At 43.7% G+C, this 19,205-nt stretch overlaps 1 protein-coding gene across 1 annotated transcript in view; it reads right to left on the bottom strand.

The window, feature by feature from the left end:
* Positions 1–19,205, bottom strand: part of COL11A1 (collagen type XI alpha 1 chain) — a 284,888-nt gene that overhangs the window by 198,627 nt on the left and 67,056 nt on the right. Inside the window, exon 5 of the mRNA XM_066624556.1 lies at positions 1,971–2,099. Within this exon, the coding sequence (XP_066480653.1) occupies positions 1,971–2,099 (129 nt within the window). The remainder of the gene's footprint in view (positions 1–1,970; positions 2,100–19,205) is intronic.

The following is a 19,205-nucleotide window of genomic DNA, read 5'->3' as shown; positions in this document are numbered from 1 at the left end:
CATGCCAGATCCTATCCCCCATTTTCCAGCCCCATCCTGCCCCCTTCCTTTTCTTGGACATATGCCAGGTACATACTAGTGTGGGTCCACGGAGACCCATATGCAACCTGAAGGCGTACTGATAGATAAATAGACATTTAAAAAAATTATTAATAAAAATTATATTTTTAAAATTATTACTTCTGATTCACCACCATATGCCCTGAACCAGTGGCACGAAAGCTGCGGCAACATCATTTGCTTCACGACCACCTTGCAAACAGCCAGAGGCCCCATACGTGCAACACAAAATAGCTGGCATAGGTTTGAAGAGATCTATTAGATAACAGGTAGCCTCCAGGGAGGTAATGCCATTCCTGGGCAATCAATTCACCCCCTCCATACCACACAGCATGCTCTCTATTAGTGGAGCTGCATGGTATGGGCTGGCAAAGTTTAGGATTGAACCCCAAGGAGCCCACACTTTTACAAGTGGTCATCTGAAGGCAGTTGTGGAACCAGGGAGCACATGTCAGCCCTGGGTGCTGCTGGATAATCTGCAGCCATGTTCATATGCTGATCCATCCACGCTTTGCCACTGACACCTCATGATGCTTGTCACCATCAGGAAGCCAGTGCATGGAATCCACTTCCTTCTGATCACTGCTCTGCAGCAGTGGCCAAATACAGGTGTGCGCCCCTTAGCGACATTCTGGCTAACAGAATGAGATAGCATAACTGACAACCACGTGTGGTCACATGGTCGTCAGTGGCGCACACCCCCACCCTCCAAATGCAAGAGGAGCTCGGCTCCCCTCGCCTCCAGAGGGTTATCTGAGCCTCCCAGAGGCAGCGCATGTCCAAGCGCTGCCTCTGCAAGGCTCAGACTGAGGGAAATTGTGTTTCTTGCGCGATTTCCGGCTTCCTCCGTGAAACCAGAAGTCATGCAAGAGGCGCAATTTTCCTCTGTCTGAGCCTTGTAGAGGCAGTGCTCGGACATGCACTGCCTCTGGGAGGCTCAGACGACCCTCTGGAGGGGAGCGGAACATCCCCTTTCCTGTGGAGGGTTCAGATTGCATCAAGCACCACTTGACAAAAGGGATCACGGTCCCGATCCCCATCACTAAGTGACACATGACTGTACTACCTGCCATGCCACTTCACTGTCTGTCTGTCTGTGATTCTCAGGGTTAGTAAACTATATGAAAAACGCACAACTGGAAAATGGCAAGCTCAATTCTGAATATCTTACTGATACATAAAATTATGTATCACCTTGAAAACACCATCACTGAATCAGCTAAACAAGAATCGTTAAATGCCCAAACTTGTGCATCCCACTGATTGATGCAGGCATTCCAAAATGGATCATGTTACATCATGTGGTTGGGGCAGTCTGTGAAGTCTCATCTGAGTAAAGGATCATGCATTCTCTTATCTGTGGGTACATCTCCACACAGTGCATTTTGCAAGTGCCAGAAAGAGTAGGATTGGGCTGGAAGTAATGTATGGAAAGCCAATGAAACTGAAAAAAAATTGACAAAACATGCAAACTTCCATAGGTATGAATGATATGCCACACACACACACACACACACACACACACACACACACACACACACACCCGTTAGTACAAACAAGAAGAAATTAGGACTTAAGAGGATAATATGCTGCACTGACACCTGATTTAGCAAACCAAATTAAATGAAAGGTGTTGCTCCAAATTAGATTATATGCAAACACGCAATGATACTATACATAGAACGATCCTTTTTTGTGGAAAGGGCATGTAATTAGTAATATTGAAATGTAACGCATAGAAAAAGGTTAAGCACAATTTACAAGAAAAATGTCTGAGAGAGATGGGTAAATACATGTATTACTAAGGAAGGCATTGTCTCCAGTCATAGCTTAAATGCTCCCGCAATGGCATGACTCCAGCATGCCCATTAAAGTGTAGTAAATCCAGAAAAACATGACTCATTACTCACCTCATCAACTTGAGGTTCTTGAGCCTGAGGAGCATTGGGCACAGGGGAATCACAGTCTGGGCTATAATGATCACAATAGTCAAATGCTGCTCTGGGATCTCCGACAATCAACAGCTGCTGGATATCGCCCTGCAGGGAAGCATAAAGAGATTATAAATTAGCAACCATTAAGGTCATGGGGAGTAATGAAAAAGAATCCTTTTTTGCAAAACAACCTTGGTTAAGTGAGATGCATCTTACAGAGGTTTAATTATTCTGCAGTGCCCCTTAATTTATCTGAGTAATTTGTACCAGTCTATTATGGCTTCTTAATGGCTTTGTTGTGTACAAATAGGTGTTTTATTAGGTGGTGAAGTCACTGTGCGGCAAGAGCCAAATGTTTAAGGCCTTGTATACAAACTGATTGAGTGTTGTGATGTAACTGATGGTGACAACATCATGTGCATATTCTCAGGCAGGAACGGTGAGCAGAGCAGCATTTCTTAAGGCTACCTTTTTGGGGTTGGAGCTGAACGAAATGGAGACTACAAACCTATACAGGTTTATCTGAGAGTAAGGGCACAATCCTATCCTGTGCTAGTACAGGCAAGCCAAGAGGCTTGCGCTGTATCCAACGCAGGATTGTGGCCATAAGCGGCTCAGCAAGAGACAAGGGGAAACACTTCCCCTTACCCCTGGGTAAGGGCCGCTGGCCCCTATGGGTCTCCTCAGACTTGCACCACCTCTTGAGGTGGCGCAAATCCGAAGAGAGCGGAGTAGCTTGGAGTCCCTCCGTTCTCTCCAGGAATGGGGGTTGGGATCCAGCATAACTAGCATTTAGGTGTGAGGGGAGGGCGAGTGGAGGGCGGTCCTGGGGGCAGGTGGGCATGAGGGAAGTGGGAGGCGGGGCTGGGACCTGGCAGTTATGCCAGATCCCAACCCCCATTCCTGAGCTGCATGGAGCAACTTCAAGCAGCTGCACTCTCCTTGAACTTATGCCATCTCTTGCGGTGGTGCAAGTCCAAGGAGACCCATGGGGCTGCAGTGATTTAGCTGAGGGTCAGGGGAAGAGTTTCCCCTTACCTTTGGTTGTAGCACTTTGAAGCCCTATCTTGTGCTGGACACAGCGCAGGCCTCCTGGCCTGCCTGTTCCAGCGCAAGATAGGATTGCACTGTAAATCAGTTATTTTCAAACTTTTTCATCTCATGACACATTGGGAAGGCAATAAAATGTTCAAGGCACACCATCAGTTTTTTGACAATTGACAAGGCACACCATACTGCGGGTGGGGGTTGGATAATGGCCTGATAAATGGCCTGATAAATAACCCTCTCCCCAGTGAATAACCCCAATGGCCTGATAAATAACCCTCTCCCAAATTCCCATGGCATACCTGGAGACCATTCATGGCACACCAATGTGCCATGGCACAGTAGTTCAAAATGGTTGCACTAAATAATACGGATATATTGAAAAGATTGCAAATGAAGTATTTTATTCTATAGGGGCAGAAACTAGTAGTATGCAATCTGACATTTCTTACACACTATAACCCTATTCAGTCACTCAGAGTGGAGATGGAGGAATAGGATAACACATGCTGTTCCCATTACTGCTAATTCAGCAGAAGATTTGCAGAGGGAATTCATGTGTACAAATCTGCCTGCACAGGATTCACTCTGTGTGACTGGAAACCTTTTATTTCCCAGCATTCCTGATTGTTGAATGTGTGTGTGCAACTGCATACATGTCGACCCTTTGCAGACCTTCTGCTGTTGGGTGGTGGTCAGGTACAGAGCCAATGCATGTATTCCTTTTCCCCCCAGCTCTTCATGCATTCATCAGAACCTCTAAATTGGACTCTTGATATTTGACCTTCCCATCTTTAGTTCACATTGGGCTGATTCGCACTGCCAAATTCCTCCTCCACACTTCACATGAATGCAACCATTTTGAAAAAGGATAATGTAAATTATTCTCCAGTGGGTTGGTGGACACTTCCCAGTCTCTGTACAATCATGGCAATGACTGCCAGCACACCATATGTACAGCCTGCTTAACGTCAACCTCTTTCCATTCGGTCACCAGCCCATCATGTGAAGGAATTCAGCAAGGTGCATCAGGCCTCTGAGCCTTCCAGGATGAATGACATACACATTTGAATTTTATATACTTGTGTGTTCCTGTGCATGTGTACACAGGCATAACCTAATTACCCATGGACTTTTCACCTATGGTTTTATCTCAAGTGATGAGAAGGGCCCATTAAATTAATGGAAAACAGCTATTTAACAATAGCGTCCTTAATGCAAGAGAGGGCATTTAAGGTCTCATTAAATTAAAGGAAAACAGCTATTTAACAATAGCCTCCTTAATGCAAGAGAGGGCAGTTGACAATCCATCAATCATTCTCTCACCAGACACTTAGAACAGTTTCAGTCCAAGGCAAGCGATCCCTCCCCCCCCCCCCCCAGCATGTGAAAGAACAATAATCACTTTGCATTCCTTTTGCTCTGGGTGAAGGGAGGGGTCCCTGGCTCAGAGTGAAGTCTTTCTATGCGCCTGGAGGGAGATTGATTAATGGATTATCTGCCTAATGACTCTGTCTTACATCACAAAGGTCAGCAAAGCTGTTTTTAAATTGCCTAGCAAAGGGACATTGTTTCTTAAATGAATTTGCTTTAATGTGATTTTTGCCATCCAGATGAGTTCTGAAAAGGAACCCTTGTGAATGAGACTAACCCTGTGTGTGTGTGTGTGTGTGTGTGTGTGTGTGTGTGTGTGTGTGTGTAGTCTGGGAGAATATTTTCATTTCTCATTGTGCACAAATTACAATATCTTGTAATATTTTATCTTGAAAGCATAAAAACATTGCTTAAAAATACATTTTACCCAAGACAGAGGTGACATAGGTATGCATATTGTGAACCGCAATCTGGTTTTCAACCCAGCTTAAGCTCTCAGGGAAGAGAAGGAAACTACACAATCCCATTAACTGACTGACAGCTCTCCTCGCTTGTTATGAATTTTAATAGAATTTCCACTTCAATATTGAAAACAGCCCTACTCTGACACCAGTAAAGCAATAAAAATATCAACCACATGTTGTTACGATGTCTTGTTTTGCATGTAATCCTCTTGTAAATCGAGTGCGTAGAAGACTAATGCTTTAATCTCATTTTACTTACCCTGGTGCAATTGACTTGCAGTTATTTCTATCACCCTTTCCCCAGCTCTGATGTTTTATAATCTAATAATCATCCAGAACCAACAGGCAGTGGTTTAAAGTGGTGCTTAGGATTTCATAACTTTAATTACATTTGTTTATGAGTATTGCTTTGACTGTTCAAAAGTGATCACTTTCATCTCGTCATCCCTTTATCCCCTCCCCCGCACATTCATATAACACTTCACAAAATGTACATGAACTGAACTGGAAAAGCTACAAGCCTCTTCTTGAACACTTTATCTCATTTAATGTCAGGAGGGGGGAGGAAAGCTGTGATTCCTACTCATTTTCATGCTGCTTGTTTTAGTTCACGGAGAGCGAACTATTACTTCAAAAAGTCTATCCCTGCCAGCATTCAAATTGGGGTGAAAAGTGTGTTCATCACTAAGTGATATCTGTATCATTTGATGTCTGTGACACCAAGTGATGGCTTGTGTATGTCTGAGGGCAGGAGGTCTGGTCTAGAGGGTTGAGCCTCCATTTGCCTGAAGATAACATCCACAAGGTCGCCAGTTCAAGGCCACCGGCAAGGTGGGACCTTGAAGCAGCTGACAACCTGAGCAGAGCTATTTCCATCTGCTCTGAGCATGGGAGAATGGAGGCCAGGATGGAGGCCAGATCAGAATGAAACATCTGAATTGTTGTGGCTCTTGAAAGATAGAGCCTTCTTTCAATTGTAAAAATCCCTACGGGGATTTAAATTAGCCTGCCTATGTAAACCGCCTTGAATAAAGTCTTGAATAAAGACCAAGAAAGGTGGTATATAAATACCTGTAATATTATCATTATTATTATTATCATTATTATTATTATGTGACCATGTCTTCTTAAATATAACACCATGGACAAACTTTCACAGAAAAACCATTCATTCCATCCATTTAGGGAAAGTAGGACCCCATGTGCCAGCTACATCCCTGGTGGCAGGGGGAGTACTGACCACGTACCCTGACATCCAGTATTGGATGATAGTGTTAAGGGACTGTCCACACATATCGCTCCTTTGAATGGTGTACATTTGTAAAGCCCTGCACATGGATGTCAACGCATGGATATTTATTTATTTACAAATTTATATTGCACTTTATCTCCCTAATGGGCATTCAAAGCAGATATCAGGGGTTATGGCCAGTGTTCAGGGTCCCATGATGAGTGAAGAGTCACAGGGCAGGTCTGCTGATGGGGCAGGATTAAGGAGATTCCTCTGGTGGCCACAAGGCAGCGTCCTATACCCACCAGTGTTCTTCTGCCCCGTGTTGACCCACATTAATAGAGGCAGAGGCAGCTGCCACCCCCACCACTGCTAAACACTGATTTCCTCCTCAACTCCTATCTTGCTTTTCCTATCTTTTAAAAAGGCATAGGGCAGGAGCAGGAATAAGGAGTTGGGAGGAGGAGGTGAGTGGCACCCTACTTCTCTCCATTCCTTTATCCCTGGGGGGGGGGCATCCTCTGCCTTTCAAAAGACAGAATGGAAGAGGAGCTCAAGCCTGCAGGCCCTGAGACAAGAGAAGCTATGATGGGGGATGAGACAAATTCAGGAGGGAGGGGAATGAAAGAGGAAAACTATGAAGGAGCTTGGGTTGGGCAGGGGGAAGGAGTAGGAAAAACTGGAGTTCAGGATCAGGAACACTTCATACATCCAGGTGAGCAGTGCAGCCTGGTCTCAGGCCAGATCTGGACAAATCTATTGCCAGGAGTGACTAGAAATCCTGATGTATTTTCCACTAGGTTTCCTGAAGAGGCATTTGCAGAGATCCTTTGAACTCGCTCATGCATTAGCATTGCACAAGATTAATCTGTATGCTAAAATATTAGCTACACTGTGAGAGGGAAACAACCTCATATATTTACTGCCATAAATGCCTGCTTTCCAGTTTATTCCCAAATGCAGCAAAACTTTTTATAATGGAAATGCTGAGAAAGCATTTCCATTACAAATTCCTTAAAAAAAAAATACAGCTTAATATTGAGCATTCAGTGTGAGCTTATATATTGATATATCTTCTGGTACAAAGTGTATTCCTTTTCTGGCACCCATAATGGAATTTGGGCGTTTTGTTTTGCTTGATTTTTGTAACGCGATGATTCTTTGAAAACTCAAGCCACTTGGACACAGGACAATAGCATCTTAAATCAAATGGTGGAATCTCCTGCCAGATGGGCCAGTAACTACTAAGGCTATGATGTTCTGCCAACCAGTTAATCAACTAGAATTTTTTTTCAATCAATTTTTTCAATCAATTTTTAATTTATTTTTAAAACAAGGGTTTCATAAAAATGGCAGCTGGGAAATATCACCTTGAAAGAGGCATTTCTTTGTGGTTGGATTCCTACCTCTGTCCACCTACTTGCCTCCACTGGTCCTCCTTCTCCTTCCACGTTCTGGACTGGAAAAGGAAGAGGAGGACAGAGAGGAAGAGGAAATGCGGAGGGGAGGGGAGGGGAGTGCAGAGCTAGAACAGTGGAGAGTGTAAACACTCTTGTCCCCTTCCTTCATACTGAAATATGAGCTCACCTCCCACAGGAAATTCATTGCTACTCAATATCTGCCTTAACAAATACTGGAATCAAAACTACTGTACACCCTCAAGACACAACTGTATATTTCTACTTCTGGTATCAGTCTGACCCCAGCACCTTTGTAATTTCAAAGGCAACAGGTCAGGTGTAAAACACACTCTAATTTGGTCTTTTCTTGGAGCACTATGATAGTGGAAGAGATATGCTATGTACATTTGCAATATAAGTTTGAACAATTTGATCCCAAGACATTCAGGGGGAGGGGTGTAAAACCCACTGTTGCAGTATCTCCCTTGAGAACTGAGGGATCACAACGGAACTTGATACTTGTATGACATAATTATGTGTTGCAATTGTAGAAATAACTTTATCCCTGTTAGACTGAGCCATGGGCAGCAGGTAGGGTGGAGCTAGGAACCAGGCAAGCCAAGAGTTAGGAACTAGAAATTGTTGACCAAACAAATCCCAGCCTAAACAAGAAGCCATTTATAGCTCTTTCTGCCTAAGAGGGACCAATGACCAGTTTTGGTGGGTGGTGCCAGTCCCTCGCATGCCACCCAGGAAGATGTTCCAATTCACAGTCCTGGTAACTCACAAGACGACACAGGGACCCACAAAGTGGAGGGATAACTGTTTCAGGCTCAGTGGCTCCTGATAATTTCATAACTGATTACGGGGAAGGATGAAATATGCTTTGAAATATGGGTTGAAATTATGTGGGGGGGGGCTGCTTTGCAGATTGTTTGGAAACTGTTCATTTCTAGAATAAAACTTTAGATAAATAAGATAAAATTGATAATTTGTCAGCCATGCGCTAACGTATTCTCTGTTGCAATCCAGCCTTGTCTGTCTTTCCCATGTTCCCCCTCCCCCGAGGAAACTATAACATCCTTGGGTGTCTTGCATTTGCCATAGGATCATACTATACAATATCCAGAATAACTTCATGAACCGTCCAAATGTGATGTATTTTTTGGTCTCAAAAAACAGGCAGCGAGGCCCCCTTTTTGCCTCTGCTGGTTATACCGATGTAGAGAGTAATACTGAAGTAGGGCCAGCGGCAGCCTGGGACATGTCACTGGTTTTCTGCACCTCCTTATGCCGGTGGTCTGCTACTGTCTACTTAACACTGCAGTGTTCTTTGAGATTTAAGGGTTGACTCTTTAGAACATGGCAAGCGATAATACTACATCTGTATTCGCTGGTATGGAAAAGAAAATATCTGAGTTAAGTATGTAGTAGTTTGTTCTGGCCTTATATACTGAGAGCCGAAGTAGATGTGATGGTGGCAGACCTGTGTTTTAAATTTTCTGAACACGAATTTCCCGGTGGCTCAGAAATCAACAGCTTCCAGAACACCTTGAGTGGGGTGAGGCCTGTCGCCATCTTATCCCCCCCCCCCCGTGTCTCTTTGATGCCACATGAAGCTGCTGCTGGAAAGCAGCAGGAAAGAAAGGATAGCAGTCAGAAGCTACTCTTACATCTGTGACCCAACAGAGGATAAACTGCAATTATCATCTGCTGCCTAGTTCATCGTGGAGGCTGTTCTGGGAACCACTGATATCAAGGCAGCTTAAGAACCAGCAGCAGCATCTAGAAACTTCATTGTTTGGGTGTTGGTTTTAATTATTGTATGTAAACTACTATGAGGGATTTCAGCCTAAAAGGCAGTACAAATATACAGTGCGCCCTCGTAATCTGTGGGCTTGGCACCCATGGATTTGAATATCCACAGATGCTGAACCAAGAGCTGAAGGGCCTCAGAAGGCATCCAGGACACTTCTAAAAGAAAGACACTTCTAGTTTGCCAGCATCCCCCCCCCCCCCATGGATTTCATTATCCATGGAATTTGGTATCATGGGCAGGAAAAAGTTTAGTACCCCTCATCAGTATGCCCTATTTGCGTTTGGAACTTAGGCGTCCCAGTTAGTATATGATTATTTTTTAGCCTCCCCTTTATTCACCCCAGTACCAAAGAAAATTTTGTACTCGAAATATCCAACTTAATGAACATCTTATCTCCTATCCTGAGGGGTTTTTGTTAGCCATGGACTTGTACGAGCAATGAGCTTTTGGAATTTCCAGAAATTTTTATCACATTAGATGTTTAACAAAGTAAACATTGTTTACTTTGGAGAGGAAAAGCAATTGACATGAAGTTACAGCTCCCATGTCTGCAGCTTGGAACCATTTTAAAATACAGCACAGGAGTAGTTTAAGATGGTTTTAAATGACAGACTTTCAGGTTACAACAGCATGCCCCCTTCCAACCCCAGTTTTGCTTTGCTTACCATCTATGGATGAAACATTCCAGAGAACTTCAGAACTTGTTCCTAATAATGGCATAATAGTATTACTAGATTGTGGTGTTTTGATTTTTTTCTGATGGATTTGCACAGCTAGCTACATCTTTCCATATTTAAAGAGAATCAGTTCAGGAACAGGGGACTTTTAAACAGGACCACTTCCACATGTCTGACTATTTCCAATGGTGGAGAGTAGGGCAGGAAGAAGAACAACAAGTTGGGGTCTTGTCACTGGACCCTCAGTATCTTACTGTAAATTAGTAAGGTGAGAGAGAGATCCTCCTGATTCAAATCAGACTTAAGTATGGTGCAGGAGTGAGATGGAAAACTAAAACAAACTAAAGAAGTACTCATCTATCTAGAAACAGAGCAGACTGAGCTCCTTATAGCTCTCTCGCTCTCGCTTGCCACTTTTGGATCCAGGCCAGCTTCACTCCATGCTCTTTGTCTTGGGTGAAAAAACAAAAGACCCGGAAGGTCTCCATGGCTTTGACTGCCTGCTGGGGTCTTGTTCTCGTGCTTGAGATGCTTATATCCATCAGCATCTGCACTGAGGCAGCTGTTGGGTGTATCCCAGGGGGAATAGCTTTGCAACCACTTTGTATTTAGTTAGGCAACTCCATTTATGAAAACCTGTTGAGGCCGGGCTGCCTAGATGCTGACTTTTGTTGCACTTAAAACCGTGGAATTCTGGCAAGGGCCCATTCTTTGCTGGACCATGTGTTTGCAAGGAGCACACAGGGTCTTGTTACGGTTTGGCACAGCGCATAGAAAATTACTTAAAGCTGCTGCTGTTTTGCTGGCCGCAATTTCCAGACCCTCCCTTCTGCCAACATAGGGTCCAAAGAAATGGGAAACTGCTAATGAGCATCCACAGTCCGGCAGAACTGCACAGGTCACATTCTGGAGCTTAAGGTCTGGGTGGTACAGGCATTTAAAGGCAGAAACAACGCTAGTTATTAACTGATTGCGCCTCTATGAAATTGTATACCAGTCCTCGACCCTGCTAACTGATTCGTTACTTTTAGAGTGGCTCCACACTTTGGCTGGCAGTTATATCTGTCACTGGTGATTTCCACAGCTAGCTTATAAACTGGGAACAAGAGATACAGGATTTTTGTTTTCACAAGTTATTCATCCACAAGGCAGGTTTAGACTACCAGACCATCAGAGCTTTCTCAATGGTGGAACCCACAACAGGGCATCAGGGGCAGCCACGCCCAGCACCAAATGAATGTCATCTTCTGTACGTCTGAAGAGCATGCACAGAAATGTATCCTTTGGGATACAGCTCACACAAGGAATCATTTATATGGTGCCAAGCAGGTACACAGGAGACCAAGCAGGTACACTCCTGAGACCTCATTCCAACCATTTAAAGTCCCAACCACGTAACTGCCCCAAATGTCTGAACAAGAATCTATCCATACATAAAAAATGTTACACATAGGTTTTCTATCAGCATTCTGCGGCAGCTAGACCATTCTGTGAAGGACCACACAAATATCTGTGGTTGGACTGTGACACTTCATACTGTAGGCGTTGTATCAAATGTCTAAATGCTCCCTCATTGATTTCCTGACTGCATATGCAAACTTATTGGTTGGCAACGTTCAGTCTCGAAAGACTATGGTATAAGCCTACAGCACCCGGTATTCCCAGGCGGTCTCCCATCCAAGTACTAACCAGGCCCGACCCTGCTTAGCTTCCGAGATCAGACAAGATTAGGCATGTGCAGGGTAACAGTTGCTGCCTTATTATCTCAGCAACAAGATTATAGCTTTCTCCCAGAGTGGATCATGGAGGGAATGTTTCACATAGGAAAACACCCAAAAATCCAGCTCCGCACCGGAAGTCTATTTTGGAACAGCTCAGCAACAGATAGATTATGCAATGCTTTGGATTGGGCATTTTGCTTTTATCTGAAGATCTGATGGCACACTGGCTAAGCACCCACGGCTAAGTCACCTAATGACATGGATATGGGTGGAGTGAATCCATGTTGTGGCTGACTGTGCACAATTATTAGCAATTGGGTAACTCGCTTCAACATGCACCCAAGCCAACACTCACATTTTGCTGCAAAGGTTCCCAAAGTGGATTGGGATGGAGGTCTCTGGTGAGTCAAACAGTGATACAATATAATTCACTTTCATGATATGCTTAGAGGAATGCACACATGCATAGTGATAACCTGCACAGCTCAGGAACATCCAAACTTTAGGGGATTAGTCTTTCCAAGTTACCTTGGAAAACTCTTTAAAAATGTTGTAGATCTAATCTTAACTCTCAGTGGAGTTCCCAGAGTGGGGGCACAGAGCTTTGCAGCGTGCCTCAGAACGCCATGTTAGCTATCTCTCCCCCTCACCACTGGAGCCATTCCAGGCAGTGAGAGCTACGCTGAGGAGATGTCCTGAAAACCTGGCATTGTGCCCCCCTCTGGGAACACTACTATGGGCATTTTGCAAGCTCCTCGTGGACAGAGATCTTTATTTATGTCTAGAAAGCTAAAAAAAAGTACCTTGGACATTGACGTCACTCTAATAGCAACACAAAAGAATTATAATATTTCTCTGGAGCAGAATCTCCAAATTTATTTTGAAATTTTACAAAAGCTGGCGGCACCACTTTCAAAAAAAAAAAAAACTCAAAACAATTGTTAGATCCTCACTCATACTCCAGTTAGTTATCCCGAGTCCAAGGTGTCTATTCATGCTATTCGCCTAGCAGTGGGATCTTCACAGCTCCAGTTGAAAAGGCCTCTCTGGGCAGGTGCCAAGCACATCTAATTAGCTGCTTGATAGTAAAACCATAAACTGAAAATAACAGTGGTCTAGACAGCCTGGATATCATTACTATAGAAAGTGGAGTAACCTGCTGTAGAATTCATTTAATCTTCCTGCAAAAGCTCAGGGGGACTGAAGATTTCCAGAAGCCTTTAAAACAATATTCCACTGCCCAAAGTCGGTTGCGAAATATAACTGCAGAAAGATGTTTTTATATGATGCACCTGCTAGGTTCTTCAGACTCTGGGAAAGCAATAGGTGGTGAAAACAACACCTTCTGCAAGCCAGAGCTTCCATAGAAATCACTGACAATGAGCACTTTTGCTATTATTCTCAAACTAGAAGGCAGACTTTGTGAAGATAGCTGCATGTCGGAAACATGCCGCAAAACTAGTAGCATTGACGAGGAGGCCACAATCTTCCCACTGGTGCTGATGCAAGGAGAACCTCCTGCTAGAGCAGGTAAGCTCCATTCTGAGCAGCAAAGGGTGGGGGAAGGGTGAGGGAGAGGGGGGAGGGCAGGGAGGGGTGTAACAGGTCAGGGGGGGCAGTGATGGGGTGGATGAATCCAGCCTGGGAGGGGGTGAGATTGGTGGCGCCAGCACATACCATATCCTATCCCCTTGCTCAATCTAGCAACACAAATCAACATGGACTTATGCCAGCTATATAGTTGATCCATTGCATAGGCTGGGGCTTACCCTGCCTTATCCCAAGGAAAGGGAATGAATGTCCCCTTACCTTGAGAAGACATTCTGCCTGCTAAACTTCCCCATGGAATGCAGCATAGCCCATAAGGGCATTGCTGCATTGGTATGGGGAAGTTTAGGTTGAACCGGGCTGTAACTCCAAGGGGAGAAGTTAAACGGCCCTGAAGTATATATAAGAGCCAGCTTCTGGCCACTCTGGGTGGGAAGTTGGAGTTAGCAGAGAAGAGATAAATCATAGAGCTAAAATCACTGAACTAAATCACTAAGCTATATTAGTCAGAATGCCAGATGTAGGGGAGAGCACCAGGATGAGGTCTCTTGTTATCTGGTGTGCTCCCTGGGGCATTTGGTGGGCCGCTGTGAGATACAGGAAGCTGGACTAGATGGGCCTATGGCCTGATCCAGTGGGGCTGTTCTTATGTTCTTATGTTCTTACTGCTGAATTGCATTATTGAGCTAATTGAGAGAAATACTGCTACCAGTGTTGTCCTTGTAAATAAACTCGGTTTCATTTGAAGGGCTATGTTGAGTCTGCTTTTGTTCCGGCCTTATGTTCTGCCTAAGTGCCAGGTAACCAGAGGGTGAGCCTGACTCAGGGGCTGAGAACCTGGAAAGGAAATGTGTCTTCTCCCTCAAATCCTGATGAAGCCAGAGTCCTTGTGAGCTAGGGACTGGTGCCAGCAGAAGAACAACCAGACAACATTGACATCTCTGGTTAGAAACCAAGAGAGCACCATAGCATCATTCATTCATTCATTCATTCATTTTTCAATCAAGAAGTGGTCAGAGTAGTTTATATCAGAAAAGGAATGAGAAGGGCTAACAATCTTTTTTTAAAAAAGAGACATAGAAGAGTTAACATCCACTGGGGAAAAAAGTACGTCTTTGCCTAGTTACCATCCGTACTTATGATGAGCTCTCAAATTGTTCCTGGAGGGACCAGTGGCATTCGCAAAAGGGAGGCACAGTGCTAAGATTTTCAGGTACCTCGAAGTGCTGCGTAAGTGATCCTTCCCCCTCAGCTTCAGAGCCATTCTGGGTGGCAAGAGCAATGAGGAAGACACACCTCCATGTAGCTCTCACTGCCTGGAATGGCTCTGAAGGCAAGGAGAAGGAGATGCTTACACGGTGTGTTGAGGCAACTGCAAAACATAGCGCTGTGCCCCTTCTCGGGGAACACTGCTGGAAGGGGCTGCTGAAATAAATGGAAGTTGACTCTGATACAAAATACCAAAAGGTACAGTGAGCCCAATCCTCCTCTATGTCAATAGGAAATGAAAGGAATGGGAAATGAGACAGCTTGATGTGCCCAATTGCCCCATCTCATGATCCCAGAGTTTGCAAAGGTTCTATTTGTGAGGACATTCCCCTGATGGGAATGTTTGTGCACAAAAGAGTTGCACAAACATAACTTTAACCTAGCAGGGGCAACTCCTGTTGTTCTGCCATTTGAAACAGTGACTGAAGTGGTTAAAACAAAAAAACAAAAAAAAGGAGCTAAAATGCAACCTTGCCTAACCCCTTTAGTAACTGGTATCTTCCCTGTTAGCGAGCCGTTACAATCATAACGAACCTGGCAGAAATTGGCAGAATACAATTTACGAATTAAGTAAACGGGAAGGAATGTCCCACACAGCCAATTTTAGCTGATCTTTGTGTTTATTTGTCAACAGCTGAGAAGTCAGCCCCTTATTTGAACAAGATGCCTGTCCCCATTCTATTATATACTAACGATGCTGCCCTTCTTTCAGTCTCCAGCTCGGGTCTTAGACACTCTCTTGTGTTATTTCAATCTTATTGCTTGCGCAATAAATTAGTTATTAATGAGGAAAAAACCAAAATTATGGTTTTTTCCAAATCCTAGAGGCCCCTTCATTGGGCAATTATTAATAGGCCCATTGAACAAGTTAAAACTTTTAAATATCTTGGCATTCTTCTACATTACCAACTTAAGTGGTCTAGCCACAGGAACTCCGTGATAGCTTCTTCTTCACATCTAATTGGCGCAATAGCCAAATTTCATCATACAGCCGGGAATCAGTATGTCCCGGCTGCGCTTCGCGTTTTTAATGCTAAAATGGTTAGTCGCCTGCTTTACAGGGTTCCTATTTGGATCCATGCCATGTCTCATAAAGTTGATCAGTTGCCTGCCTCCTTTTATAGACGGATCTTGGGGGTCCCTAATTATATTAAATTGTCTACTTTGTCCCTTGAGCTGGGTGTACATCTCCCTTCAACATGGGCTTGGAAATTCACTTTTAAATTTTGGTTGCGTCTTTTTTTTAAGACTCTCTCTGATTCCCTTCTTGTTCATTTTCTGAAGGATCCTTTTCAATCTGCCTGGTATGAGTATTGTGTGTCCAAATTAGCCTCTATAGGCATTCTTTTGGATTCGCTTATTAATTGTAGTTTTGATCAGGACTTATCCCTCATTTATGACAGCCTTTGGGAATCTGAACATCTATGGTTATCTTCCCATTTGAACCAGGTGTGCTCCCCAATTTATTATGGAATTTTCCCTTCATTTGCCAATGGTCATTCTTATTTTCAGTTTCTCACGAATCCCTTAGAGAGCAGGGCTTTTATACTAGCACGGTTAAACATCTTCCCCTCTGCAGTGCTGACTGGTCGATACTCTAGGGTACCTTTTGACCAAAGGTGTTGCAGCCATTAGAACCTGATTCTGTTTTTCATTTCCTTTGTGTTTGTCCCGTGTTCAGTAAGCTTCGTTGTGCAATTTTTGGTCCTGTTATTTCCAGTTATTCTGGCCCCCCCAACCTTCTTGCAGCGTTTCTTTTATACGATTTTTCGCAAGAAATTGCGCTTCTTGTTGCTAAGTTTCTTGCAAATGTGTATATTTCTAATAGTTAAGACAGTCCCGATTGGGGTTTTAGTGTGTGTAACCTTATGGTTTTAATCTGTGGGTTTTATTTGTGATTGTATTTATTTATTCTGTGTGATGCCTTTAAAGGTTGTTGATTGATTGGTTGGACTGAAGTGCCACCCCACCTCAAAATGTGATCCCCTGACACAAGTGCTCACACCAATTCTCCCTACATGCCAGTATCAGGCAGTATCATGCCAATATCAGGCAGCTCTCCTCTCCTCTCTCTCTCTCTCTCTCTCTCTCTCTCTCTCTCTCTCTCTCTCTCTCACACAGAGAGAGAGAGAGAGAGAGAGAGAGAGAGAGAGAGAGAGAGAGCTTGGTGTTTCTGCCACCAAGCTGGTGGCATCTTCCAAAGTGGCTGGATTTATCACCACCTCACCCCTTTCATTTTTCCTCCCCCCCCCTTTAGTTTTTGACAAAGTATTAGGAATTTTCTTGGGGGGGTTGGTTGATTTTGGTTCCTTGACAGACTCTTATTTTGTTTTCAGCAGGGGTTCTTTTTACCCACAATGAAAGGAAAGAATTATCATTGTATGTATGTTGTTGTTCAGTCATTAAGTTGTGCCTGACTCTTCGTGACCCCATGAACCACAGCACGCCAGACTTCCCTGCCTACCACTAACTTCCAGAGTTTGTCCAGATTCATGTTCATTGCCTCGGTGACTCTATCTAACAATCTCATCCTCTGCTGTCGCCTTCTCCTTTTGCCTTCAATTTTTCCCAGCATCAGGGCTTTTCCTAAAGAGTCCTCCCTTCTCATGAGATGATCCAAGTGCATGTATGTGTGTGTGTGTGTGTGTGTGTGTGTGTGTGTGTGTGTGTGTGTGTGTGTGTTTGTGTATGAGTAATGGGAAAGTTTGGGTTAAAAATGAGTGATTCTGACAGCATTAATAAGGCTAACAGTATCAGGTGGGAGCAAACCATGAAGCTCATATCCCCAGCAAAAAATACAACAGGAACAAGCATACATCCCAGATCACACTAGAGAATAAATACAGGATTTAGGGGCCACAAGAGAACAACTTCACCAGCAAGTAAAATACTGACATCACTGACAGGAATGCGAGAATATTGCCTTTAGCCAAAACAGAACAACACTACTTCTTACTGACACTCAGGGAGGAAATAGTTACAAGACTCAATATTTGGCTAGTAATCTTCCACTAATGGAATTTCATGCCTTTGTTTTTTTTTTCTTTACTGTTCAAAATAAATAAAAGCCTAAGGAGAGCCTTTCAAATAATTGCAAGAAATCCATCCTGGACAAAACCATCCAACAATGGTCAGTCAGCTGCCTCTAGGAATCCCATAAGTATATCTTGAAGACAACAAACTTCCCCTGTTATTTGTCCTCCACACCTGATATTTAGAGGTACGCTGCCTCTGAATAGCTATCTTGATTAACGGCCCTCAATAGACCTTAGAGTTGTTTAAACTCTTTTTTAAGCCATTTGGTTTTTAAAGCCACCAGTAACAGTGAATATTAGCCCTCCTTATAGGGGGGAAGCACTAGAGTACGCTTTCATCTTTTCTTTCCTTTTTAAAATCTGCAATGATAAATATTGAACTCTGAAACTTTTAGCAATACAGTGGGCCCTTGGCATCTACAGGGGTTCCGTTCCTGGACTCTCCCCCGCAGATACCGATATCTTTGGATAAGTAAATTCCTGGAGAGGCCCAGCTGGAAATTCCGGAAGTGACTTTCTGAAGGCTCTCGCAGGCCTTCTGAGAGGAACTTCCAGTTTTTTTGCTAAACTGGAAGTGCCTTTCTGAAGGTTCCAGCTGGCCTTTGGAGGTGTGGGGAGGCCTCACGTGGCCTCCCTGTATCTCAGAAGACCTCCCAGATGTGACTTCCAATCATGTCCAGGAGGTCCTCTGAGGCACTCCAGCATGGGTTTGCGGTTTGCATTGAGTCAAATCTGCAGATCACAAACCTGCAGATAATGAGAGTGGAATATACTTTTTAGGATAAGAGCATTCATGGTCATGAATTCTTCTTTCCTGAGATTACAATCCAAGCCAGAGAGAAATTCCCAACTTTAAAAACATTAGAAAAATTCCCAGCTGAGCTCCCACCACTACCCCTTTTAAACAAAATTTACCTAGCCTGGCACGGCAGTTACCTTGAGAAAAATTATATTTCTCATGGGCTTCTGGAGCATTTCTATCTAATAAACTACCAGCAGATCAGATCCATCTCCTTCCCTTTTCCTGTAGCAATAGTGGTTAGCCTAACTGTTGCCACTAGTTAGATCAAGAAAATCCTACTTAAAGAGAAGGGTTTGAGGTGGGTGGGAAGTTTTGGAGGGTGAGTGAAAATCTTTTTTTTTTTTTCAATATCCTAACTTTTGTACACTTTTTACAAGTCTGTATGTAGCCACTGATTCTTAACCCCTTGCTGTTTTTATTTGAAAGGTATTATCCCAGTCAATTAGGGGGTCACATAAATCAGTCAATTCTACAAGAAATCAACCCTGACTGTTCACTGGAAGGACAGATATTGAAGCTGACCCTGAAAAGACCCTGATGCTGGGAAAAATTGTAGGCTAAAGGAGAAGGGGACGGCAGAGGATGAGATGGTTAGATAGTGTCACCAAGGCAATGGAAATGAATTTGGACAAACTTCAGAAGTTAGTGGTCGACTGGGGGGGCCTGGTGTGCTTTGGTCCATGGGGTCACGAAGAGTCGGACATGACTTAACTAAACAACAAGTGAACATAATTTATTTACAGCACCACAAACTCAATCAAATGACAAAACACCAATGAAACTATGTGATTGCCCTCACTGAATGATCCATTATGCCAGCATTT

Source organism: Tiliqua scincoides, chromosome 4 (assembly GCF_035046505.1).
Source record: "Tiliqua scincoides isolate rTilSci1 chromosome 4, rTilSci1.hap2, whole genome shotgun sequence".
Classification (NCBI taxonomy): domain Eukaryota; kingdom Metazoa; phylum Chordata; class Lepidosauria; order Squamata; family Scincidae; genus Tiliqua; species Tiliqua scincoides.
Note: the sequence above shows the minus strand (reverse complement) of the source record. Positions and strands in the feature narration are given on the sequence as shown.